Source organism: Pipra filicauda, unplaced genomic scaffold, assembly GCF_003945595.2.
Source record: "Pipra filicauda isolate LSUMZ 115617 unplaced genomic scaffold, ASM394559v2 scaffold714_size134307_pilon, whole genome shotgun sequence".
Classification (NCBI taxonomy): domain Eukaryota; kingdom Metazoa; phylum Chordata; class Aves; order Passeriformes; family Pipridae; genus Pipra; species Pipra filicauda.
In genome coordinates this window covers 83,409-109,185 of record NW_024104881.1, presented here as the reverse complement: position 1 = coordinate 109,185, position 25,777 = coordinate 83,409, and the positions used below count along the sequence as shown (strand labels likewise).

Here is a 25,777-nt window from a genome sequence, read left to right as displayed (position 1 = left end):
TCCTGCCTCTGGAATCACTCACTGTGGTCCCTGGAGCGTCAGTGTCGTCCTCCTGGTTTCTCGTGTTATCTTGGATGTGCCGTCACCTCATGTTTGTCCCAAAATTCCTGTTCCATCTCCTATCTCCGACCCAGCTCATTCCTTGGCATCTCTCACCTTCCTCATCCCCTGGGATATGTTCTGCTGAGCAGGGATTTGGGCCGGGACAGACAGCCTGGCGTTTCCCTGGGTGACGTGACCTGCTCCATCCCGGAATTTCCTCAGTGGTGTCACTCAGCTCCGAGACACCTCCCCGAGTCACCTGTTCCGTGTCATCCTTCCCTGGCATCTGGGATCCCACTGTCAGCCCCTGTTCCCTGATCTCTCTCCCCTCCGTGTTCCCTGCTCTGCTCCCGATTCCTGTCCCCATGGTTCCCAGGGCCCCTCTCCCCCATTCCTGCTCCGGGCTGACAGCCCGCCTCAGAAACCTGCACTGCTTTTCCCCCGCTCCCAATTCCAGCCCGAGTCCACTCCAGCTTTTTCCATTCCAGATTCCAGCCCCAATCCTGTCTGCATTTTCCCCCATTCCAGATCCCAGGCCTGATCCAGTCTGGGGTTTTTCCATTCCAGATTCCTACCCCAGTCTGAGTTGCCCCCCATTCTGGAGCCCAGTCCAGTCCGGGTCTTCCCCCATTCCAGATCCTGGTCTGAATCCAGTCTGGATTTTCCCTCATTCCCAGTTCTGACTGTGATCTGGTCCAGATTTTCCCCCATTCCAGATTCCAGCCCCAGTCTTTCCCCCATTCTGGATTCTGGGCCTGATCCAGTCTGGGTTTTCCCCATTCCAGATTCCGGGCATTATCCAGTCCAGCTTTTCCCCCATTCCAAGTTTCACCCTGATTCGGTCCGGGTTTTCCCCCATCCCCGATTCCAGCACTAATCCAGTCCGGGTTTTCCCCCATCCCAGATCCCAGCCCTGATCCCGTATCCTTGTGGTATCCCTTTGAATGTGATTCCTTGTTCTTCTGTGCCCACGTGCCCTCCCCGTCCCATTCCCTGCCCGGGTGTTCCGAACACGTCTCCCTCTTTTCCACAACCCCATCTGCCTGGTTTCCTCACTCCCACTTTCCTCTCTCCCAGGATCGGGCTCTCCCAGCTGGAGGGGTTCCGCCGGCAGCTCCTGGATGTTCTCCAAAGAAGCACCAAACCAAAGGTGAGAGGGAAGAGGGACAAACCCCTGGAAGTGTCCCTGGGCAAGGACAGGGAATTGCAGGGGCGGGAAGGGCGGGTTTCCTCCAGGTGTCCTTGGGATCATTCCTTAGGGAACTCCAGGAATGACGGGAAGAGAAGCCAGGAGAGCTCCGTGGGCTGGTTCCCACTCAGGTGTTCCAAGTTCACCGGCACAGATCCCAAATAACCGAGCAGGGAATTTTCTGTCCAAGCCTGTTGTGGTGTCTGTGTTCCCAGTGTGGGTTTTTTCATCTGGGAAAAAGCTGGGAACAGACTGGAATTGTCTGTTTATGGGCATGGCTGGGTGATGCTGGGATAAGGAGTCTGGTCATGTGTTGGACATGGGAAATGTGGGAATTGTCCCTTCCCAGTCTCCACCGTTACACCGAGATAGGAAAAAACCGTAAAACATGAAGATTTTTGGGGATAAAACATCACAGGAATTACCTGAGCTTGTATTTATTTCTGTTGTTAAATTCTAATTTTTGTGGTCTGGCTGCAGGTTGTTGGAGAATTCTTCATGATTTTTGAGGGGGTTTTGTGGATTTTAGGGTTTTTTTCCTGTTTTTTTAGGGTTGTTTTCCAGTGGGTTTTTGATTTTTTTTTTTTTTTGGTCTTTTCATAAGGGTTTTTTTGGGGTGAGTTCTTAAGTTTTTTAGTGGTTTTTTTCTGGTGCTTTTTAGTACTTTGTTTTGGTGGTTTTTTAAGGTCTTTGGTGGGTTTTAAGATGGGGTTTTAAGGGTTTTTTGATGATTTCCTAGGAGTCTTTTGTGCTTTCTGTTGCGTTTTTTAGGGAGTTTGGTGGGGTTCTGTGGGTTTTTTAGGGCTTTTTTTGGGTGGTTTGTGGGGGGTTGTGTTTTTTAAGTTTTTTTTGGGGGGTTAGGGTTTTTTTTGTGAGTTTCTAAGTTTTTTAGTGGGATTTAGTGGGTTTTTGGTAGTTTTTTTAGGGAGGTTTTGTGGGTTTTTAGGGGGGGTTGGTGCTTTTTTAGGGGTTTTTGTGTTTTTGTTTTTGTTTTTTTTGTTGGGGGTTTGGTGGGTTTTTAGGGGGGTTTTTTGGTAGTTTTTAAGGGTTTTTTGGTGGATTTGGGGGGTTTTTAGTGCCTAAAGTCCTAAACAACTTTTTTACCTGCATTGTTTAATCTCATCCTTGTTTTTGTCCATTAAAAATTGCTTCCTTTATCCTGGAGAATACCAGTTTATCAGTTGAGGGACATCAATCCTATAGATCCTTGACTCTCTAAGGAAAAACAAGGAGAGACGGGATTTTGGCTTAAAATTGGGGAAGGAAAACCAACTTTGCAGAAACATCGGGATCATTTCTGTCTCCAACTTCCTCATTTCCCTGGCCTTGTGTTATTCCATATTTATCCTCCTGCTTCCCCGTGTTGTTCCTCATTTATCCTCCTGCTTCCCTGTGTTATTCCTCATTTATCCTCCTGCTTTCCTGTGTTATTCCATATTTATCCTCCCGCTTCCCCGTGTTATTCCTCATTTATCCTCCTGCTTCCCTGTGTTATTCCTCATTTATCCTCCTGCTTCCCCATCTTATTCCATATTTATCCTCCTGCTTCCCCATCTTATTCCATATTTATCCTCCTGCTTCCCCGTGTTATTCCATATTTATCCTGCTTCCCTGTGTTATTCCATATTTATCCTCCTGCTTCCCTGTGTTATTCCATATTTATCCTCCTGCTTCCCCGTGTTATTCCATATTTATCCTGCTTCCCTGTGTTATTCCATATTTATCCTCCTGCTTCCCCGTGTTATTCCATATTTATCCTCCTGCTTCCCCGTGTTATTCCATATTTATCCTCCTGCTTCCCTGTGTTATTCCTCATTTATCCTCCTGCTTCCCTGTGTTATTCCTCATTTATCCTCCTGCTTCCCCGTGTTATTCCTCATTTATCTTCCTGCTTCCCCATCTTATTCCATATTTATCCTCCTGCTTCCCCGTGTTATTCCATATTTATCCTCCTGCTTCCCCGTGTTATTCCATATTTATCCTCCTGCTTCCCCATCTTATTCCATATTTATCCTCCTGCTTCCCCGTGTTATTCCATATTTATCCTCCCGCTTCCCCGTGTGATTCCATATTTACCCTCCTGCTTCCCCGTGTGATTCCATATTTATCCTCCTGCTTCCCCGTGTTATTCCATATTTATCCTCCTGCTTCCCCGTGTTATTCCATATTTATCCTCCTGCTTCCCCGTGTTATTCCATATTTATCCTCCTGCTTCCCCGTGTTTTCCCTGGGCATCTCTGTTGGTGTTCCCCACACCTTTTATAGGCGATTTCCTCCTACGTGGCAGAGAACGGGGACTATCCCCCCTCTGGAGTTGTGCTCCCTGGCACAGGGCTGTCCCTATTCCGGAATCAGAGCCCCAAGCCCGGGATTTGTGTCCTTTGTCCCGCTCCAACCTCCCGAGTCCCGCGAGCTGACCGTGCCTTTCCCGTGCTCTTTTCCCGCCTCGCCGCTCCCGCTCCCGGCTCAGTGGCGGATCATCGTGGGGGCCACCAAGTGCATTCCCAAGTCGGAGCTCCCCGAGGAGCCGGAGGAGAGCTCTGTGCCGAGCCAGCGGCTGTGGGCCCACCCCAGCGACCTGACCATCGCGCTGTCGGCCAGCACGCCCCTCTACCCGCCCGGCCGCATCATCCACGTCGTGCACAACCACCCCGCCGAGCAGTGCTGGTGAGTCCCGCCGTTCCCCACGGGAAAACGCCCGCACACGAGAATTAAGGTGTTGGGTGGTTTTTTTCCCTGCCGTCTAGAACGGTTCAGGTTGGAATGTGGGAGCGTAAAGGGGCCGCCCGCCGCTGCTCCAGGGTGCTCCGAGCTGGCCTCGGGCACTTCCCGGGATGGGGCAGCCACAGCTTCCCAGGGAAATCCATTCCAGGGCCTCAGCGCCCTCACGGGGAAGAGTTTCTTCCCAGCATCCCGTGTAAACCAGCACATGGAGTCCTGGAATGGTTTGGGATGGAAGGGACTTAAGGATCATCCAGTCCACGGCAGGGACACCTTCCGCTGCTCCAGGTTGCTCCAAGCTGGCCTGGAGCACCTCCAGGGATGGGGCAGCTGCAGCTTCCCTGGGAAATACATTCCAGGGCCTCACTTCCCGCAAAATGAAGGATTTCTTCCCAGTGTCCCACCTAAACCTGGTAGTGGGAAGCCATTCCCCCTTGTCCTGTCCCTCCGGGCCCTTCTCCAAATTCCCTCCCCAGCTCTCTGGGAGCCCCTCCAGGCACTGGGATGTCATTCCCTGTTGGATAATGCAGATTCTGGAGCAGCACGTGCTTCAACATCTCCTCCCTCTGGTTTTCCTGCCGTTGCTTTTTCTCCCTCTCCGACCGAAACATTTCCCTGCTCTTTCATCCCGTTTTCCCCTTTGTTTGGATCCCTTTTCCAGCTGCTGCGAGCAGGAGGATCCCACTTATTTTGCCATCTGGGGGGACAACAAGGCCTTCAACGAGGTGATCATCTCCCCGGCCATGCTCCACGAACACCTTCCCTACGTGGTCATGGAAGGGCTCAACAAGGTAAGGGGATTGGGATCCCGAACATCCCCGCGGGATGGTCACTCCTTGCCCTGGAATGCTGGAGTTTAAATGCACGAGGCCGTTTGTTTTGGGGAAGAGGAGGAAAAGTGCTGATGCTCCAGGTCAGTTGGGCACGGGATGCTGGAGCTGGATGTGGTGAGGTCTGGGAATGGAATTCCCAGGGTTCCCAGTCCTGTTTCCAAACGTCACGTCGGAGTAACGGGAGGTTGGGGGGCGGTTGGTTCATTCCAGGAGGTGCCCACTGGATGAGTCCCGGTGACACCCGGGGATATGTCAGGATTTATCCATCTGAACCTTCGTCTCCAGACCTTTCCTCGTGCTTCCAGGCGGCTTTGGGAAGAAAGAGGCAAATCCAGCTCCCAGTAAATCCCTGCTGTTCCTCTCCTTGCCTTGGACAGGTCTTGGAAAACTACAACAAGGGGAAAACCGCTTTGCTTTCCGCAGCCAAGGTGATGGTGAGTCCGACGGAAGTGGATCTCACTCCGGAGCTGATATTCCAGAGCCAGCCCTTGCCCAGCGGCCCTTCCATTCAGGTGGGAACCGGGGCCATCCCAGCGGACAGGAGGAACAGCAGCACCAAGTAAGGATGGATTTGGGCGGGAATGTTGGCTCTAGGTGTGGATCCTCTCCCTCTTGGAGCGCTGTGATCCGTGTTTGTGGATAGATCCAAGGGATGCCTTTGTGGGACTTGTGTCAGGGGGAAAAGATCCTTTGTGTCCCTCAGGAATCTGAGTGGAGCAAGGTCAGGAGAACATACAAGGGGTGGAAGAAACCTCCTTTGCTCCTTGTCCAGACAAATCTGGTTTTCCCAAGGTGAAACTTCCAGCCAGATTTGGTGATTTTCCAAAGCTTAGCACGACATATACATTTAAAGCTGCTTCATGCTGGGATTTATGGAATATCACAAACAGGATCACGTTGGGAACATGGGGATAGGTGAGGGGAAAGCAGTTGGTGTCCTGTTTGGGAAGGATAAGAGCAGGAAATCCAGCAGAAAACAGGGAAGAGGCGTATTCCAAGTGCTGAAGGTGTTCCCAAATCTGGACTGGCAGGGAAAACAGGGAAAATGAAGGAAGGGAGATGGTTTGCATCCAGAGGTAGCTGTGAGTGGAACCAGGAGATGGAACTGTGTGGGTGGGAAGGGATAATTCCTTGGCAAGGGAAGCACTTCCATGGGGTTTTCAGGGAGTGCTGTGGGGTGAGGGATTTCTGGATAAGTGTGAGGTCATAGGAGGGAGATTTAAATTCAGAGGGAAGATGAGGCAGCAGATAACGTGGGAAAATGGGAATATTCTTGTCACAGGGAGTGGATGGTCAGAGGCAGTGAAGGAGAGCTTGGAAGCAGAACACAGCCGGGATGGAACAGGGATTGTCCCAGGTTTTTGAGGGCTACAGTAAGACTGGGAAGATGGTGTTTAATTCCAGGTTAGAACCATCTTAGTGTGTCAGATTTCCTCTTTTGGGATTCTTGGAATCTCTTCCTAAATCACTGTTACTCCACTGAAGCTGCAAAGGGATCAGATATTGCCTTACCTCATGAAGCATTCCCTGTATATCCCTCATGAAGCATTCCCTGTATATCCCTCATGAAGCATTCCCTGTATATCCCAGCCCTTTGGCAGGGGCAGGAGTCCTCTCCCAAACTCAGGCTCTCTTCCCAAATACTTGCATAATTCCATGTCCTTAAGGCTGTTGATCCCAGGCCTGGTGCGGGAGCTCCTTCCCTGTGTTTTTCTGGAAGAGCCTGCCCGATCCTTAAAATCTTAGTGTAGCTGGAGTTTTCCTACCTGTCTTAAAGGCTGGTCATGGAAAATGCTCTGACAGCCTCGTGGAATTTGTGGTGGGATCACCAGCACGGAGAAGGAGGGGAAAGCCTGAACCTGGAGTGGTTGCAGAGTGGGAAAAGAAGGAGAAAGTGGGTTAAGTGTAGGGTGGTCCTTCAGTCTCTCTCCCCTAAATCCTCTTTAACGCAGAGGTTTTGGATGCTTTGGAAGTGCTGCAGGTTTCTCTGGGAGCAGAGCCACGATCCCAAGTGACAGTGGTGCTGGAGAAGGAAGACATTGGGAGAATCGTGGAATGGTTTGGGATGGAAGAGACCATAAACACCGTCTCATTCCAATCCCCTGCCGTGGGCAGGGACTCCTTCCGCTAGCCCAGGTCGCTCCAACCTGGAACACCACCAGGGATGGGGATTCCACAGCCTCTCTGGGCAGGAGAGAAGGATTTATTTAGCCAGGAAAGCAGGGAGAAGGGCAAGAACCGGAGTTTGCTGAGGGAGGAGCCAGTGTGATGTTTTCCGTTGGGAGAACGGAGCAGTGAGGGATTTCCAGGAGTCCTGGACGGGTTTGGTTGGAGGAACTGCGTGAGGAACTCCGTGCCCGACACTCGGATCCTCTGGCCGCCTCCTCACGTTCTCTCTTCCCGCTGCAGGAGCAAATCCCACTCGGAGATCAGCCTGGAGGGGTTCTACGAGACGAAGCCGCTTTCCCCGGTGCAGAAGGACCCGGTGGAGCTGCTGCTCCTGGACACCAAGGAGCGCCTTTCCGTGGAGCTGCAGGACCGCCGGGCCCCTCTGGCCACCATGGAGAGCCTCTCGGACAACGAGTCCATCTACAGCTTCGACTCGCGGCGCTCCTCCGGCTTCCGGAGCATCCGGGGCTCGCCCAGCCTGCACGCGGTCATGGAGAAGGACGAGACGCACTGCTTTTACATCGACCCCGTCATCCCCGAGGAGAACCCTTCCCTCAGCTCCCGCACCGAGCTGCTGGCCGCGGACAGCCTCTCCAAGCACTCCCAGGAGACGCAGCCCCCGGAGAACGTCCTCAACAGCGGGGACACCACCCCCCGGCGCCGCTGCAGCGCGGAGGGCGCCGGGAGCGACGGCGAGCGCGGCCCCTCGTCCCCCCGGGAGGAGCCGGCGCTGCACAACGGCCGCCTGGCCGACGTGCCCAGCCCCCAGGTGCTGGAGTTCGCCGAGTTCATCGACAGCCTCTTCAACCTGGACAGCAAGAGCAGCTCCTTCCAGGACATCTACTGCATGATGGTGTCGGACAGCTCCAGCGACTTCGCCGAGCTCCCCAAGTCCGTGAGCGACCAGGAGATCCTGCTGCGGGCGCAGTACGAGCCCAACCTGGTCCCGAAGCCGCCCCGGCTGTTCGCGGGATCGACGGATCCCTCGTCGGGCATCTCCGTGTCGCCCTCCTTCCCCCTCAGCTCGTCCGGGGAGCTCATGGACATCACTCCCACGGGCGTGAGCAGCCAGGAATGCCTGGCCACGGACAAAATCCGGACTTCCACCCCCTCCGGACACGTAACCAGCCCCGCCAAGCAGGACGACCTCATGATTTCGGCCCTTTAGTGCTTGGGAACAGGGGTGGAATGATCCCGGTGGGATAATCCGTGGAGGAGAGGAGCGGTCGGGATGGGAGGAGACGGCCGGGAACATCCCTTCCGGGCTGGCGCAGCGGTGGCTGGAGGATGGATTGTGCTGGAATGCCGTGCATGGAGCCTGGGAGAAGCTTCGCCCCGTGGGGCCTGAGAGGGTCTGAGGCACTAAAATTCCCTACCTCAGCCTGGCTCTCATTCCAGAGGCAGATTCCTTGCCCCGGGGCTCCTGCCGAGTTTGGGAGCGAGACACCCTGCTCTGGGAATCCTCCGGGCTGGATTCCCTGAAACTCGAGGCTGGAGAGTTGGAAGCAGGAGGGGGGCTGGGATGGATCCCCCCTCCGGAGCGCAGCCGCTGCTTTGGGAGATGAGTGGGTTGAGACTCTGGGCCCTGTTGCACTACCACGGATCCGGCCCGAGCTCCAACCCGGCCACTTCCATGGGGATTGCTTTTGTAGGACACTCCTGTTTTAAAGCCATCGGGGCCGTATCCCCCCAAATCCAGCCTCCCATTCCCGGCCGGGCGCAGCGGGAACGGGGCTGGCACCGTGTTTCCTCTCCCCCGAGTACTCCTGAGGGAAGGACGCTGTTCCCAAGAGCCAGATCCCTCTGCCGCGTCCGAGCTCTCCTGGATCTCACCACCGTCGCTCCCGGATTCTCTGGACCCCTCTGAGCTGGCGACATTCCCGCGGGACTGCCGGGATTCTCATCTCGGAGCTGCGTGGAGGGATCGGCTGGAAAATTGGCCCGGCGTTGTTTTCCGAGTCCCTGTGGAATCCGGGAGCCTTTCCTGGGGTGGATCCCTCTGGGTCCTCACGCCACCCATGTGCAGCACCCATGGATCGGTGGCAGCCTGTCGTTGGGAATTCAGGGAAAAGATGGATTTTTTTTTTTTTCCGAGTGTTGAAACCTTGTGTGTGTTTACAGAGCTGCTGTTGGGAAGGTATTTATGAAGGAAACAGGGAGGTTTTCCCAAAGGAAAAGCCCGGCCATCCTCTCCTCCCCGTGCCTTTTCTGCTGGGGGCTGAGGGAAGAGAGGGTGGGCAGGCAGAATTCCAAGTTCCCTGCTTTCCAGGTGGCTGGGATCTGGGGGGAGCTGCCTGCATCCCTCTCCCCCCTCCCTCTCCACTCCCCTGCACAAGCCCCTGGAGTGAAGGTGGAGGGAGTTGGGATTGAATCTGCCTGAGCTGCCCCAGGGTCCGGAGGAGCCTGCTCAGCCCTCCAGGCAGGTTTTCCAATGATGGGAGCAGCAGGAAAACTACCTATTTAGGGAATGAAACCCTTCTGTGACCTGGAAAAGGCCCTTCGTTGGCAAAGCAAAGCTCGGCACTTCCCGAGGGGTCTCCCTGGAGTTCTCTCCTCCTTCCCTGGAAAAGAAAGTCCCACTTTAACTTCCTTAGAATCCTGTCCCCTTCCTTAGCTGGGATCTTTCCACTGTGGGAGGATGCTGTGCTTCCCGGGAGCCGGCAAATCCCTGGGCTCCCCGTGGTGTCCCGAAGCCTTGGGATGGGCCTTCCTTTGGGAATAACTGGTATCCAGCAGGAGCACTTTATAACCCACGTGCACTGATGGAAGCGACTCCAGGTGCACGGAATTTCACTGGAATCTCTGCCCGAGTGCTGGTATCCCCCTCACCTGATCCCGGGATACACATTCCCTGCTCCTTCCCTATTCCAGAGCCTTCCGAAGCGCTTTCGGTGGGAAGTTAGAACGTTATCCCTGTGGTTTAAGGTTCCAAGGGTGTGACCTTTCCCTGCGTGGAGCTGGAGCAGAGGAAGCCCCTGTGGATTCAGAGGAATGCGAGGAAGGAAAAATCCTTTGGTTCCAGGCCATGGGAAGCTCCTTTTGTTTTTGTAGGTCCTGTACAAAGGAGCAGGGTGGGGAGCTCAGCACAGCCCACTCCCTGCCCTCAGGAAGCAGCACCCAGGTGATTTTTCAGGAATACGCACAAAAACCCGGGAAGTTTGGAGGGGAAGAGGGGAGCTGAGGGGCAGGGGGGGCAGGGCTAGCAGGCTGGCTCACTTCCCAGCCCGGGAATGGGAATAAGGAGCTCATTCCTGCCCTTAATCCCGGCAGGAATTAACCCTTAGCACTAAAGGCAGAGCTTTGGATCTGCAAAGCACTTTAAAACCTTGAGGAAAGGATCATCTCCATCCCTGGGAGCCGCAGGGACACCTGGGATTGGGCTGGATCCCCGGGGAGGAGGTGCCCTCAGGTGAGGAAAGTGGGAATATCTCCCTCCGGAACGATTCCAGTCGGGATCTGCTGGCGTTGAATGGCTCAAATGTTGCACTAGAAAGTCACTTCCCACCTGTGTCCTGGAAAACTCCATCCTTGGCTGACTGGTCGCTTCTCTGGGCCATTGGAACTGTATCCCATGGGAAGGGGGTTCCCTGGCCCTGACTGGAAGCAGCCTGGAATGCTGCACTGAAAGCCTGGCAGTCCCTCGTTCCTGGGAGCTGGGCTTGCCATGGATCCAAGGAGTAAAGGTGGAAAGGAATCCCCTGAGGGTTCAGGTTGTGCCAAACCGTGGACAGTTCCTGGGCTTTGGTGTTCCCTCCTGACACACAGATCTGATCCCAGTGCTCCCAAAGGAAATCCGTGTTCTTGGAATTATTTCGGCTTTAAATCTCTTTTTGTCTCGATCCCCATCCCTGTGTCTTGATCCCCATCATTCCAAGTCTCAATTCCCACCACTCCTTTGCTCTGAGGGCATTTGGAAAGGCTGATCTCCTGTTCCTTCCTGGAAAAGCCCCTCTGGAATGCTGGAATAAATGCTAAACCCACAGCTGCCTCCTGCATCCACACTGGCCACACTTCCTGCTTTCTCTGCCCACTCTTTCTTTGGAAATGTGGAGCATCTCCACATTTTTCCTTGGCTTCTGCTTCCTCCCCTTAGCTTTGTGCCTTCCAATCTTCCTGGATTCCCGTGATATTCCAACAGGATGGTCCACCCTGCGGCGAGGCAGCGCCGGAAGTGCCTGACATCCCAAATCCCAGGCACCCAGTTCCGGGTCACGTCCTCCAAATCCATTCTGATCCTTTCCAAGGCCTTTAAAGGCCCTTTCCAATGCAGAGGATTCCGGGAGTTTCTTGGGAGAGGAGTGGAGCATCTGCATCCCTAGTAATTGATTTGCTTGTGGCTTTACCTGCGGCAGTGCCAGGAATTTTGGGAAGGATGTGCTGAGGGATTTACAAGCCCTCCTCCAATATTTATCCTTGTTCCCTCTCCTTCTCCATTTGGAATGTTGAATTCCTCCTGAAACTTCCACTTCCCTCTTTTCTTTGCTCCCTGTTCCTCTCGCCTCATCCCTCCTCTTATCCCACATCCTTGATAGCTCCACTTGAACAGGGAAAACTGGTCCCTGCAATCTCAGGATGATCCAAAGCAGTTAAATGGAATTCCTGGAATTTTGAAGAACTTTTCTTCCCCAGGGAAAACTGGATTTTTAGGAGATGTTCTGCTCTCTCCAGAGGACTGGGATGGCAAAGCTGGTGGTGAGTGTGGATGTATGAATCCAATGATTCCCATCTCCATTTTTTGGGATATTGTTGCTTCAATTCCTGAAGTAGTTGATGGTCCCCAGAAGGATTTAGGTGGGAAATCTTTGTCCAGAAAGGAGGGAAAACACAGGAGGGAGGGAAAACTCCAGGAGCAGGATCTAACATATTCCTCAGGCACTTGGATGTTTTCCCAGCTTTTTTTTTCCTCTTTTCCTGCAGGCAGGTGATAATGTTGCCACGGAATCCCCCAGACTGGATTTCCAAACTGGGACATAGGAATAATCAGGATTATCCCTGGAAATGGGAATTAAGCGGGAATAGTCATTGCTGTGTTTAGGTTTGTATCCATAGGGTTGGATTTCCATGTTTGCCTTGGGAATTGCTGGGCTGGAGCTCTGCTGGCTTTATCCCTGTCCAATCTGGGATAGCATTCCCTTGGCAGTAGAACATTCCAGCTTTGCAGGATGGTAGCAGGAACATTTCATTCCCATGTTTTTTTTAGGGATAGGGGTTGTAACTGCATCCTTTGGGGAACATGCAAACGTTCCCAGGGAGGTTGGGGGCTCCTCACCCCTGACGTTGTTCCAGGCCAGCTCGGACAGGACTTGGAGCAGCCTGGAATAGCGGGAGATGTCCCTGCCCCTGGAGCTGGGGGGGCTTGAAATCCCTTCCTGCCCCAGTCCTTCCGGGGCTCTGGAATTCCAGCGTTCCTGCTGTCCCTTTAGGCAGGAAAGGGAGGGTTGCAATTCCAGCAGCTGTTCTGATGACAGATCCCTTTGGAGGAAGGCACTGGGAAGCTCTGGCTGGATCGGGCTCCTTGCACATTCCCGGAGCCCGTGCGGGGCTGATTTTAGGGAAGAGCCGCTGGATTTCGGGACGAGCACGTTCCCTGTGCCAAAGCTCCCCCTCACGGTGCTCCTGCGATGCTCCAAGTATCCTGCGGGAGGCAAACACTGCCCGTCCTCGGGAAGGAGGAGAGGCAGGAATGTTGCAGCTGGAAGCTGGGATTCCATGTGGGAGTTCTCGCTCTCCAGCGGGACCCATAGTGGGGTTATGGATGGGAAGTGGGATGGATCAGGAGCCACCGATGTCCTCCCCCCTCTTCCAGCTCCCAAGGAGCTGCCTAAGGGCTGGAAATTCCAAATATCCAAGGATTAGAGAAATTCCTTGCTTTGTCACAGGGACCTGCAATCCTGAAAATCAGCAGCTGTCCCCATTCCCGTTGTTTCCTTCCTTGTTCACTGAGTCCATACTTCTTGTGCCTTTGTTTTCCATGGCTTCAGGTCCCAGCCTCCTGCCTGGGACCGGATTTTTGGGATCAGACATCTCCCGCTTCCTTTCCCGCTTCTCTGGGTCCGTGGAATTGTGGCCACAGAGCTGCCTTTGCTTCTGAGCCCTCCCGTTCTCCCTCAGCGGGAATTCCCACTTCTTCCTGCTCTTCCCTGCTGCCTCAGGTCGTATCCAAGTGCCAAAAGCAAATCCTGACCTGGGGCAGGAGGTTCCCTCATCCCTGGCTCTGGAACAGCCACCTTCCAAAGGGAAGCTGCCTGGGAATTTTCCCTGCTTTCCTTGCTGTGTCCTCACCGTGTCCCGACATTCCCACCTTCCCAGGCACCCGTGGCATGAGGGGAATCTCTGCCTGGCTCCACCTTGATTCCTGCAAACCCTTAAACACGGAGCAGTCCAGGAACAAGCCCCGATGCTGGTTTTTGTTGGGATTCCGCTTCCCTGCTCAGATCCTGGGATTTGTGCAGTCCCCATGGCTCAGACTCGGAGGTCCTGGAGCAGCGGAAGGAGGTGGCACAGCCCTGCCCTGATATCCTGCTTTTGGGAAGTTCAGGGGTCGTGTCAGGGTGTTTTTCCCGGGACACAGCCAGACTTTTGGCTCTGAACTCCTTTCCCGGGATGTTCCCGGTGCTCGGTGGGACGAGTGGCCTCCCCTGCAGCTCCAGCTTCCCGCTTTTCCCTCCCCCAGTCAGCTGAGCGATGTCCAGGGAATACTCCCGAGCTCCTGTCCTAGTGATGAACAGAATTCCTAATGGCACAGGGGTTTTTGGGATGGGCTGTGCCTCCCTTCCCGTGTCCGCGGGGCAGCAGGAATGTTGTGCCCTACTCCGCCTCTGGAAAAGCCCTTTTTCCTGCTGTGCCCTGTGTCCCATCCCGAGCTGGGGCAGCTCAGAGCAGGAAAACCGTGGATCCATTAACTCCTCGCCCCAAATTGCCTCGGGAGAGCCGAAGCCTCTGGAATTTTTGGGAGAACTCTGAGCTGCTCCGAGCGTTCCCCACGGGGCTCGGAGCGCTTGGATATAGGGAGGGGAGGGGGGACCAGCCCAGCTTCCTGCATCCCTCTGCTCATCCCGGGAATGCTGCCTTCCACACCCCTGCTCCGAGCTGCCCCAGCATGAAGATTCCAAGGAAACTCAAGCACTTCCTCCCGTGCCATTCCTTCTCCACGGGACTGTTTTTGTACCGCTGGATGGAAGCTCCGAACTGATCCCGCTGCAAAGAGCAGGCTCCGGAATTATAACCCTATTCCATAGAGATGGATGTATATAAATTTTCTGTATATTCTATGGCACTGTGTATAAAATGGATGTTGGAAGCACGGCTGGAGTCTGTGGCTCTTCCCAAAGGATGTCCTGGATACGGATGGTTGGGATTTGCCGGAGGTTTCCTGCCTTGAGAGGGCTGGGAGTGGGAAGGCTGTGAGGAATTTGGGGGGGGGGGTGCCTTGGGAATGCTCCAGGGAAGCACTGAGGGGTGGTTGGTGCTTTTCCAGCTCTGCCTGGTCTGGATCTCGGCCTTTGGGAATCATCCAACTGGAGAGGTGGTGGAAGCCACATCCCTGGAAGTGTTCAGATCCAGGGGGGAGCAGCCTGGCCTGGTGGGAGGGGTCAGGGTTGGAATTGGATCTTTAAAGTCCCTTCTTCCCCCCCCCCAGATCATTCCAGGATTTTCTGATCCGTGTCCCGTGAGATCAGTTCTAGGAATATCCCTTCAGTGGAGAAGGAAATGAAGGAAACTGAGGGAAGGGAATTAAGGAAAGAGCTGAGAGTGATCCCACGTTAAATCCAACTTCCCACACAAAAAGAAGGATTTTAGTGCAAAATTCCAGGTTGCTGACGAGGAATCCTCTGGGATGGAATGGGAATGGCAGGGGGAGGAGGATGAGTGCTCTCAGTCAAGACTAGATCCCAGATATTCCATGTATTCAGTGTTCCAGCCAGAATAATGTGGGAATCTGCCCTTTGGATAAACGTGGAGGTGCCGGGGTCCTTCTGCAAGGAAGGTGAGTCCAAACTGGGATTTTCCCAGTGAGGGGCATGGATTTGGGGTTGGAAAGCAGGATCTCCCTGCCTGGGGCTGCTCCCAGTTCTTCAATGCCATGGAATTCGTATTCTGCAAGTGGGAAAAGCTTTTTTTTACGGATTGCAGGGTCAGAGAATAAGGAGAGGAGACGAGCCAGGGGAAATCCGGGGAAAAGGAATGCCTGGAAGCACCTAATGCTGGGAATGGGGCCTGGAATGGTTTTTCTGGCTGCTCCCGAAGGGACTGGCAGGGAATCCCTGATAGTCAAAGGCAGCTGAACTCCCGGATTCCCATGAAAATGCCTCTCAAAAGTGCTGGAATGTTGGTGCCTGATGTTTTGGGGGTGGGTCTGTGGGATTTTCCTCCCTACCTGGAACCGTGTCGGTCTCCTAAAAGGATCTTGACTCTCCTGGGGAAGGGAAAACATCCAACTCTGGCTGCTATCCTTGGATAAACATGGAATAATCCATGTTCAGGGGGGGCTGCTTTAATTCAGGAAAACAGATGGATGTGGACACAGCAGGAATGGTGGAAGCTGCTATAAACTGCTATAAAACCCCTGAAAAGCCTTAATTAGGGATGGAGTTGGATTTTCCAAGGAGATTTTTCCAGCCGCTGGATGTACTGGTGACTTTAGGGAAAAAATGCCAGCTTGTGGAGAGAAGTGGTTTTCAACCCATTGGAAAAAGACATTGGGAATGACACAAAACCCCCCCAAATTTTCCAAGAATTTTTAAGCCAGGCTGATGAATTCCCAAGGAAAGAAGGAGGGAAAATAATGGGAATATGTCATTGATGAAAGCTGTGATCTGATTGTTAATCATTTAAATGGAAACCAGCATTGCAGAAATCAATTCCTCAGGATTTTTCCAAGGATTCAGTTGGAAAAGAGGAAAAGGAAATGGAAAGATCCTTTAAAAAATCAGCCTGCAATGTGATGAATTCCTATTTTTCAGCAGGGATAATGTTCTGGTGGGTTGAGTTACACTTCTTTGCCAAGTGCTTTTTCTTGGAAATAGTTTTAAGGGATCTAAACCCAAGGAATATCCTGCAGGATCCCTGGCTGGGAGGTGCTTGGATGCAGGAGAACTTCATGTGCTTTAATTCCCACTGACCAGGGGAAATCGGGATGATAATTCCCATTGTGGGGGGGGATATTCCCTGGGCTGAGGGTGGATTAGCACAGGGAGATCAGGAGCCAAGGAAAACCTTGGAAAACTGGTGGGAGAGAGGAAAAAGGGGGAGAGAGGTTGAGTGTGGTGGGAGCTGAAGGGCCACCGTGGCAGAGCTGGATCCCAATCCGTGTGCACTGCTCTGGAATCACGGATCTGGGAATGGAATCCATCATTTAGCTTGGAAAAGCCCCTGCAAGTGAAATCCAGATATAATTCCCGGGCTCTTCCAGCAGCATCTGAGTTTTCCTGCTTTTTCAGCACGTGGCTTTCCCTGCCTTTCCAGCAATCCCTGCTCGTCCTTCCCGTCACGGAGCTTCCTTGGAAAGCAGATCCAGCTTTTGTGGGCGTTTGTCCTGCCAGAGGTATCCGAGGAGTTGGGATATCCTCGCTGGGATCTGCAGGAGCAGGTGGGTGACCCTGCCCAGCATTCCAGGGCTGGTTGGAGCCCTCACACTTCCAACTGCGCTGGTGTTCCGGGATGGAAGCGTCTCCCAGGATGTTCCCTCGTCCCCGAGGATGCTCCTTGATCCCTTTATAAAGCCGTGGAAGTGCTGTGTCCGCCTTGGGAATGGACCCTCTGGAGCGAGTGCAGAGCCAGGGAGGGATTTCTCGGTGCCAGGAGGAGAGAACTCCAGGGTGGGAGCTGCCCTGGGAGCATGCAGGGAATCCTGGGCTGCATTCCCCGTCCCGGCGCTCCCAGGGAATCTCCGTGGCCAATCCGTGCTGCTGCTTTGGATCCCAGCTGGGAGCCGGGCTGGGAGAGCTGGGAATGTCCAGCCTGGAGAAGGGAGGGTTCCAGGGAGAGCTGAGAGCCCATTCCAGGGCCTGAAGGGGCTCCAGGAGAGCTGGAGAGGGACTGGACAAGGGATGGAGGGACAGGACACAGGGAATGGCTTCCCAGTGCCACAGGGGGGGTGGAGCTGGGATATTGGGAATACGTTTTTCCCTGTGAGGGCAGTGAGGCCCTGGAATGGGTTTCCCAGGGAAGCTGTGGCTGCCCCAGCCCTGGAAGTGCCCAAGGCGCCAGGTCGGATGGGTTGGAGCAACCTGGGATAGTGGAAGGTGTTGGGATTGGAACTGGATGATCTTTGTGGTCCCTTCCCACCCGAACCATTCCGGGATTCTGGGATAACCCTGGGAACACGAGTGCTGAAATAACTTGGAGCCTTTTGGGAATCAGCGATTTTGGTGGGATTTGGGGCTGTCTGGGGCCAATTTGGAGCTGGAATTTGGTGCTCTGGGACTGGACTGGGGCAGTTTGGGGCTGGATTTTGATTTGTGGCCGATTTTGCTGATTTGGGGCTGGATTTGGGAGGCTGTGTCTGGATTTGGGGGGATTTGGGACAGGATTTTGGGGATCTTTGTTTTGGAGCCCCATGGGCTGTGTGATCCTTATTTCCCCCATATCAAATGGGCCTAAATTCCCATTTCTTTTGCTCCCAAGTTCCCGATTTCCCTCCGTGGGTCTGTTTTAAGGAGCAAACCAACCAAAGACACGAATTCCAGACTTTTTTATGGCTTTAATGAATCCAACAAATGGGTACACAAACTCTGAGTAAACCAGGAGTACGAGATCCCGGGTATTCCAGCGTCTTGGAATCCCGGGGGTGATGGGAAGGGACGAGGGGAGGGAAGGGAAGATCCCTGAATTACTCTTTTGTTGGAAACTGGACTTTGAAATTTAGCGCCGGAGGGAGAAGCGGCTGCACCTTCCATGAGTAATATTCCAAGGAATATCCCTCCCCCCCCTTCCTGGCTCGTGTTCCCGACCAGCCACGTGGGATAGGGAGAGCAGGGTTTGCAGGGAGTGTGATCCAGAGGGGAGAGAGGTGGGAAACAGGGAATGTGGGAGAACGGCAAACCAAGGGCTGGGTTCGGACCCCCTGGATCCAAGTGATCCCTTGAATTTTTCGGGATTCAAGCTCTCCAGGATCCCTTGGGATCACACAAGAGCATCCCTAGAGTGCTGGATTCCTTGCAGGAAGGGAGCTGGACCATCCCTTTTTTTGGGATGCTGCATTCCTCGGTGCCATCAGTTTTCCCAGTGGACCTTTTCCCATTAATCGGGTCCGGGAAGGGAGAGAGCAGCATTCCTTGGGAATGAGAGCTGGGCAGGATGAGAGGCAGGAGGAAAACTCGGGTGAGAAGAACTTGGATCATCCACACCTGGATTGGGACACCTGAGAAGGAGGAAGGATGGGAAGGAGCAAAGATCCCGAGGGAGGGAGTTGGATCCAAGTGCTTTGGGATCAGGATCCACAGGCTGCCTGCTTGGATCGGGATAAACAGCCACTGTGCCTTCCCAGGGAAAAGTGGGAATGAGATTTAGTCCCTGGTGGATCCTACTCCCGTGGTAATGCTGTTGGCATCATGGGGAGCCTGGCTGCTGGAATACCGTGGGACACAAACCCCTGGATTTCCCAAAGCTGATTCCCAGGTTATTTCAGAACTCATTCCTTGTGAGAACTCCGGGACCTGGATAATAGGGATGAGGGACATGGATTTGGGCTTGGAAAGCAGGATCTCCCTGCCTGGGGCTTGTTCCCAGCTGGACAATGCCAAGGATGAGCTTTAAGGTCCCTCCCAAGGCAAAGCATTCCGGGATTGTGTCATCCTGAATCCTGGAATGTGATCCTACCAATTGTGTGATGATTCTGGGAATCTGTAGTGTGGATCCATCCATGTTCCATCATGGAATGTGATTCTAAACCATGGAATAAGGTTCTCTGGATTCCAGGGTTCCAAATCATAGAATCATGGAGTATGGTTCGATGGATTCTGGGATTCTGAATCATGGAATGTGGTTCTCTGGATCCCAGGATTCCAAACAATAGAGTCAGGGAATATGTTTCTGTGGATTCCAGGGTGCTAAACCATAGAACCCTGGAATTCTGGTTCTATGGATTCTGGGATTCTAAACCATAGAATCGTGGGATACGATTCCATGAATTCCAAGACTCTAAACTGTAGAATCATGGACTGTGGTTCTATAAATTCCAGGATTCTTAACCGTAGAATCATGGAACGTGGTCCTGTGGATTCCAGGATTCTTAACTGCAGGATCCTGGGGTGTGGTCCTATGGATTCCAGGTTTCTAAAGGATAGAATCATGGGATATGATTCTGGGATTCTAAACCGTAGAATCCTGGAATATGATTTTATGGATTCTAGGATTCGAAATGGTGGAATCTGATTCCATGGATTCTTGGATTCTGGAATTCCTGGAATTCCTGGATTTGTGACTCCTGGAATTCCCTGATCTGGACAAGACCCCAAGAACCGCTATCAGTCCTGCCTTTAGTCCCGGGTTAGTCTTTATTTCCTTAATCCAGGGTGGATAATGGGGATGCTGCCAGCGCTCGGATTCCCGGGAAAACCGCGCGTTTCCTCGATCTCCCGTCCTTCCCACGTGGTTTGCGGCCGAAGCAGGGGCTGGGAGCGGGGACGAGGGCCCTGAGAACAACAACCGTCTGCCAGGGGGGAGAAAAAAGGGCCCTTGAGCTCGTCCCGTCCCCCCCGAAAGAATGGCCCCATTACTGCGGCCAGTCCCGATCCCCCTCCTCTCCCGGGAGGAGAATCGGCGGGCGCAGCTGCGGGAGCCCCGGCAATGGATCGCTGTCCCCCGGGATCTGCCCTCCTCCGCCGGGACCCGGGGCCGCACAAAACCCCTTTGTGCCCCCCGAGAGAAAGGGCCCACAGTGCGGGCACGGAGCGGCTCCGGGGCGGCATGGGGGGGGTGGGATGGGGATGGATGGGGATGGATGGGGCGGGATGGGGATGGATGGGGCGGGATGGGGTGGGATGGGGATGGATGGGGATGGATGGGGATGGATGGGGTGGGGTGGGGATGGATGGGGATGGATGGGGTGGGATGGGGATGGATGGGGTGGGATGGGGTGGGATGGGGATGGATGGGGTGGGATGGGTGGATTGGGCGGGAGGGGATGGATTGCGGGGTGAGGATGTGGATGGATGGGGCGGGGGATGGGGCTCGGGATGGGGATGGATGGGCGTGGTGGGGAGGAGGGTTGGGGATGGTATGGGGAGGATGGGGGGGAATGGGGCGGGAAGATGGGGATGGATGGGGCGGGGATGGGGCGGGGATGGGGGATGGATGGGCGCGGGATGGGGTGTGGGATGGGGCTTGGCGCGCGGGGGGGTGGGATGGGATGGGGCGGGATCGGGGATGGATGCGGGATGGTGGGGTGGGGTTGGGATGGGGCGGGGGATTGGGGATGATGGGCGGGGGTGGGATGGATGCGGGCGGGATGGGCGGGGATGGGGTATGGATGGGGCCGGGATGGGGATGGATGGGGCGGGATGGGGCGGGATGGGGATGGATGGGGCAGGATGGGGTTGGATGGGGCGGGATGGGGCGGGATGGGGTTGGATGGGGCGGGATGGGGCGGGATGGGGTTGGATGGGGCGGGATGGGGTGGGATGGGGTTCCCAGTGGGCACCGGGCTGGGCTCCGCAGGGGTTCGGGGTGGGGGGCACGGCCGGGGGGACACGGGGGGCTGGGGCTGCCTTTGGGGGCTGGGGCCAGTTTGGGGCATTTGGGCTTGGCTTTGGGGCCTGGGTTTGGGGGATTTTAGGGCTGGTTTGGGGTTTTGGAGTTGAATGAGTCAGAGCTGGTTTGGGGGATTTTACAGCTGGATTTGGGGGATTTTAGGGCTGGTTTGGGGCTGGTTTGGAGGTTTGGAGTTGGATGAATGGGGACTGGTTTGGGGGATTTAGGGTGAGGTTTGGGGCTGGTTTGGGGGATTTTAGGGCTGGTTTAGGGGCAATTTGGGGCTGGTTTGGGGGTTTGGAGTTGGATGATTCAGGGCTGGTTTGGGGGATTTTAGAGCTGGATTTGGGGCTGGTTTGGGGGATTTTGGGGCTGGTTTGGGGTGTTGGATTTGGATGAGTCAGAGCTGGTTTGGGAGATTTGGGCTTGGCTTTGGGGCATCTGGACTTGGGGGATTTAGGGTGGGATTTGGAGCCTGGATTTGGGGGATTCTAGGGCTGGTTTGGGGTTTTGGAGTTGAATGAGTCAGAGCTGGTTTGGGGGGTTTGGGGCCTGGATTTGGGTGGGTTTAGGGCTGGATTGGGGCTGGTTTGGGGTTTTGGATTTGGATGATTCAGGGCTGGTTTGGGGGATTTAGGGTGAGATTTGGGGCCTGGACTTGGGGGATTTTAGGGCTGGTTTGGGGCAATTTGGGGCTGATTGAGGGGTTTGGAGTTGGATGATTTAGGGCTGGTTTGGGGGATTTAGGGTGGGGTTTGGGGCCCCTGGATTTGGGGGATTTTAGCACTGGTTTGGGGCAATTTGGGGCTGGTTTGGAGGTGTGGAGTTGGATGATTTTGGGCTGGTTTAGGGGATTTTAGGGCTGGATTTGGGACTGGCTTGGGGTGTTGGATTTGGATGATTTGGGGCTGGTTTGGGGGATTTAGGGTGGAGTTTGGGGCACCTGGATTTGGGGGATTTTAGGGCTGGTTTGGGGTTTTGGAGTTGAATGAGTCAGAGCTGGTTTGGGGGATTTTAGGGCTGGATTTGAGGCTGGTTTGGGGGTTTGGAATTGGATGATTTGGGGCTGGTTTGGGGCAATTTGGGACTGGTTTCTAGGTTTGGAGTTGGATGATTTGGGGCTGGTTTGGGGGATTTAGGGTGGGCTTTGGGGCCTGGATTTGGGGGATTTTAGGGCTGGTTTGGGACAATTTGTGACCAGTTTGGGGGTTTGGAGTTGGATGAGTCAGGGATGGTTTGGGGGATTTTAGGGCTGGATTTGGGGTTGGTTTGGGGTGTTGGATTTGGATGATTTGGGGCTGGTTTGGGGGATTTAGGGTGGGGTTTGGGGGGTTTGGGACCTGGATTTGGGTGGGTTTAGGGCTGGATTGGGGCTGGTTTGGGGTGTTGGAGTTGGACGATTCAGGGCTGGTTTGGGGGGTTTGGATTTGGATGACTTGGGGTTGGTTTGGGGTGATTTGTGACTAGATTTGGGTGACTTGGGGCTGGATTTGGGGTGATTTTTGCCAGGTTTGGGGTGATTTGTTGCGGGATTCCGTGATTTGGGCCTCTTTTGGGGCTGGATTTTGGTGATTTGGGGCTGGATTTGGACAATTTGGGGCCGGTTTGGGGCAATTTGTTCCAGGATTTTGGTGATTTGAGGCTGCATTTTGGTGATTTGGGGCCATTTGTGACTGGACTTGGGTGATTTGGGGCTGGACTTGGAGAATTTGGGGCTGGATTTGGATGATTTGGGCTGGTTTGGGGTGATTTGTGACTGGATTTGGGTGCCTGTGGCTGATTTTGGGGGGTGATTTGGGGTTGATTTTGGGGGTGCTTTGGGGCTGATTATTGAGGGCAATTTGGGGCTGGACTTTGGTGTTTTGGGGCTGGATTTGGGGCAATTTGGGGCTGCATTGGGGCGGTTTGTGGCTGGTGTGGGGCAACGGGTGCCTGATTTGGGGCTGGGTTATAATTTGGGGCTGGTTTGGGGTCATTTCTTGTGGGATTTGGGCGACCTTTGGCTGATGTTTGGGGTGATTTGAGGCTGGATTTGGGAGATTTGGGGCTGGTTTAGGCAATTTGGGGATGGGTTTGGGTGGTTTGGGGCTAATTTAGGGGGATTTGTGGCAGATTTGTGTGATTTGGGGGTGATTTTGGGGGTGCTTTGGTGCAATCTGTGCCTGATTTGGGGCTGGATTTTGTTGATTTGGGACTGGTTTGGGGTGATTTGTGAGTGGATTTGGGTGGTTTGGGGTGATCTGGGGCTGGTTAGGGGGGATTTCTGGCTGAATTTTGGTCGTTTGAGGCGATCTGGGATTGGATTTGGGCAATTTATGGCTGGTTTGGGGCACTTTGGGGCTGGGTTTTGTGACTTGAGGCTGGTTTGGGGCACTTTGGGGCTGGGTTTTGGCCCCCTGTGGCTCGTTAGGGGCAGGATTTTGTGTTTTGGGGCTGGCTTTGGGTGGTTTCAGGTGGCCCTTGTGATCAGAGGCTGATTTGTGGCAGGTTTAGGGCCGAGTTGTGGGGTTTGGGGGTGGATTTAAGGGATTCCCGGGCGGGTTTGTGCCCCTTGGCTGGAATGTGAGGCTGGATTTCATCATTCCCACCTGGACATGGGGGCTGTCCCGCTCTGGTCACCTCTGGCAGGTGAGCGGGGGGAATTTGGGGGGACATTGGGAGACTTTGCAGCTGCTTTTGGGTGCTTTGGGGCTCCCTTGGTGACTGTGGGATGGATTTTCCTAGTTTGGGGCTGTTTTTTGAGGCTTTGGGGCTGTTTTTTGAGGCTTTGGGGCTGTTTTTTGAGGCTCAGTGACTGCTTTGGGTCAATGTGATTTTAGTGGCTTGGGGCTGGATTTTGGGGCGTTTTTTTGCCTGTTTTTTTTGGTTGGTGTTTTTCTTTCTCGCTGGTTTTGGTGCTTTGTGGGTGTTCTTGGTGTTTTGGGGACAGATTTTGGTGCTTTGTGGCTGGTTTTGGTGCTTTGGGGACAGATTTTGCTGGGTTTGGGCAGCTCTTTGGTCCTTTGTCACTTTTTGGTGCCCAGTGACTGGTTTTTGTTGCGTTGTGACTGTTTTTGGTGCTTTGTGAGTGGTTTTGGTGCCCTGTGACTGTTTCTGGTGCTCCCTGGCTGGGTTTTATTTTGCATTTTGTGCCTGGGTTTGGTGCTTTGTGGACAGGTTTTGGGGCTGGTTTGACTGGGATTTTGGGGGGTTTGTGGCTGGTTTTGTGGTTTCTGAAAGTATCTTGTTCCTTTGAGGCTGTTTTTTGGCACTTTATGACTTTTGGTGCCTTGGGGCTGGTTTTTGGTACTTCATGTCTGGGGTTTTGTGCTTTGGGGACAGATTTTGGTGCTTTGGGGCTGGTTTTGGGGGCATTTGACTGGGGGGGATTGGCTCCTTTTGGCTGGTTTTTGGTGCTTTGTGACTGATTTTGGTGCCTTGTGACTTTTTTGGTTCTTTGTGACTCTTTTTTGGCTCTTTGTGACCCTTTTTTGGCTCTTTGTGACTCTTTTGGCTCTTTGTGACCCTTTTTTGGTTCTTTGTGACCCTTTTTTGGCTCTTTGTGACCCTTTTTTGGCTCTTTGTGACCCTTTTTTGGCTCTTTGTGACCCTTTTTTGGTTCTTTGTGACCCTTTTTTGGTTCTTTGTGACCCTTTTTTTGTTCTTTGTGACCCTTTTTTTGTTCTTTGTGACCCTTTTTTGGTTCTTTGTGACCCTTTTTTGGTTCTTTGTGACCCTTTTTTGGTTCTTTGTGACCCTTTTTTGGTTCTTTGTGACCCTTTTTTGGTTCTTTGTGACTGTTTTTTTCAGTCCTTCGTGGGTGGGTTTTGGGGTTGGGGTTTTTTGGGTTTTTTTTTGTGTTTTGTGGGTTCATTTTGTTGCTTTATGGCTGGGTTTGGCACTTTGTGACTTTTGGGGGCACTTTTTTTGCTGCTTTTTGGCTTTTCTTTCCCCTTTCTGGCTGGTTTTCGGTGCTTTGTGCCTGATTTTGGCACTTCATGACTTTTGGTGCCCTGTGGCTGGTTTTTGGTGCTTTTTTGGGCTGTTCTGTTGCTTTCTGGCAGTTTTTGGTACTTTTTGTCTTTTTGGCCCTTTGTGACTGGTTTTTGGTGCTTTGTAGCTCTTTCTTTTGTGGTTTCTGGGGGGATTTTGGTGCTTTGTGGCTGGTTTTTGGTGGTTTTCCCTGGCTGTTTTTTGGGGTTCTTTTGGTGGCTCGTGGCTGGTTTTGGGCAGATTTGACTGTGGGGTTTTTTGACTCTCTGTAGCACATTTTTGGGGTTTTCTGGCTGAGTTATTTTTGCTTTCTGGCTGGTTTTGGTGCTCTATGACTGGTTTTTGGTGTGTTGTTGTCATTTGTTTTATGGTTTCTGGGTGGATTTTGGTGCTTTGTGGCTGGTTTTTGGTGGGTTTGACTGGGGTTTTTTAGGGGATTTTTTTGTTTGCTTGTGGCTGGTTTTGGGGGGATTTGACTGGGGAGTTTTGGCACTTTGTGCCTTGGGTTTGATGCTTTTTTTGGGGTGTTTTTCTTTTTTTTTTTTGCTGTCTGGCTCTGTTTTGGTTCTTTGTGACTGGTTTTGGCACACTGTGACTTGTGGTGGCTTATTGCTCTTTTTTGGTGCTTTTTTTGGCTGGTTGTTTTTCTTCTTTCTGGCTGGTTTGGATGGTTTGTGACCTTTTGGTGCTCTGTGACTGTTTTTAGCCCTTTGCAATCGCTCTTTGGTGCTTTGTAGCTGTTTCCTTTGTGCTTTCTGGAGGGGTTTTGGTGCTTTGTGGCTGTTTTGGTAGGTTTGGTTAATTTTGGGGGGGTTGGTGCCTTGTGGCTGCTTTGGGGGGATTTCACTGGGGATTTTTTTACTCTTTCTGGCTGGTTTTTGGTCCCTTGTGACTGATTCTGGTCCTTTGTGGCTGATTTGTGGCACTTTATGGCTTTTGGTGCCTTGTGGCTGGTTTTTGGTGCTCTGTTGTCTGGTTTGTTTTTTTTTACTTTCTCCTTAGTTTTGCTCCTTTGTGACCTTTTGCTGCCTTGTGACTCTTTTTGGTGCTTTGTGCCTGTTTTTTGCCACTCTGTCACGTTCTTTCGGTGCTTTGTGGCCACATTTTGTCACCCTGTGGCTGGTTTTTGTCACTTTGTGACTCATTTTGGTGCTTGTGA

At 53.3% G+C, this 25,777-nt stretch overlaps 2 protein-coding genes across 3 annotated transcripts in view; both read left to right on the top strand.

The window, feature by feature from the left end:
* The window catches only part of DAGLA (diacylglycerol lipase alpha), a 37,663-nt gene extending 23,404 nt beyond the window's left edge, over nucleotides 1-14,259 (top strand). For both annotated transcript variants that reach the window (XM_039389193.1, XM_039389192.1), the window contains exons 15-19: nucleotides 1,120-1,192; nucleotides 3,702-3,898; nucleotides 4,614-4,743; nucleotides 5,163-5,344; nucleotides 7,195-14,259. In XM_039389193.1, coding sequence (XP_039245127.1) covers nucleotides 1,120-1,192; nucleotides 3,702-3,898; nucleotides 4,614-4,743; nucleotides 5,163-5,344; nucleotides 7,195-8,122 — 1,510 coding nt within the window. In that variant the 3' untranslated portion in view covers nucleotides 8,123-14,259. The remainder of the gene's footprint in view (nucleotides 1-1,119; nucleotides 1,193-3,701; nucleotides 3,899-4,613; nucleotides 4,744-5,162; nucleotides 5,345-7,194) is intronic.
* An 8,608-nt stretch (nucleotides 14,260-22,867) lies between these two features.
* Nucleotides 22,868-25,777, top strand: part of MYRF (myelin regulatory factor) — a 50,495-nt gene continuing 47,585 nt past the window's right edge. Inside the window, exon 1 of the mRNA XM_039389195.1 lies at nucleotides 22,868-23,274. Coding sequence (XP_039245129.1) covers nucleotides 23,241-23,274 — 34 coding nt within the window. The 5' untranslated portion in view covers nucleotides 22,868-23,240. The remainder of the gene's footprint in view (nucleotides 23,275-25,777) is intronic.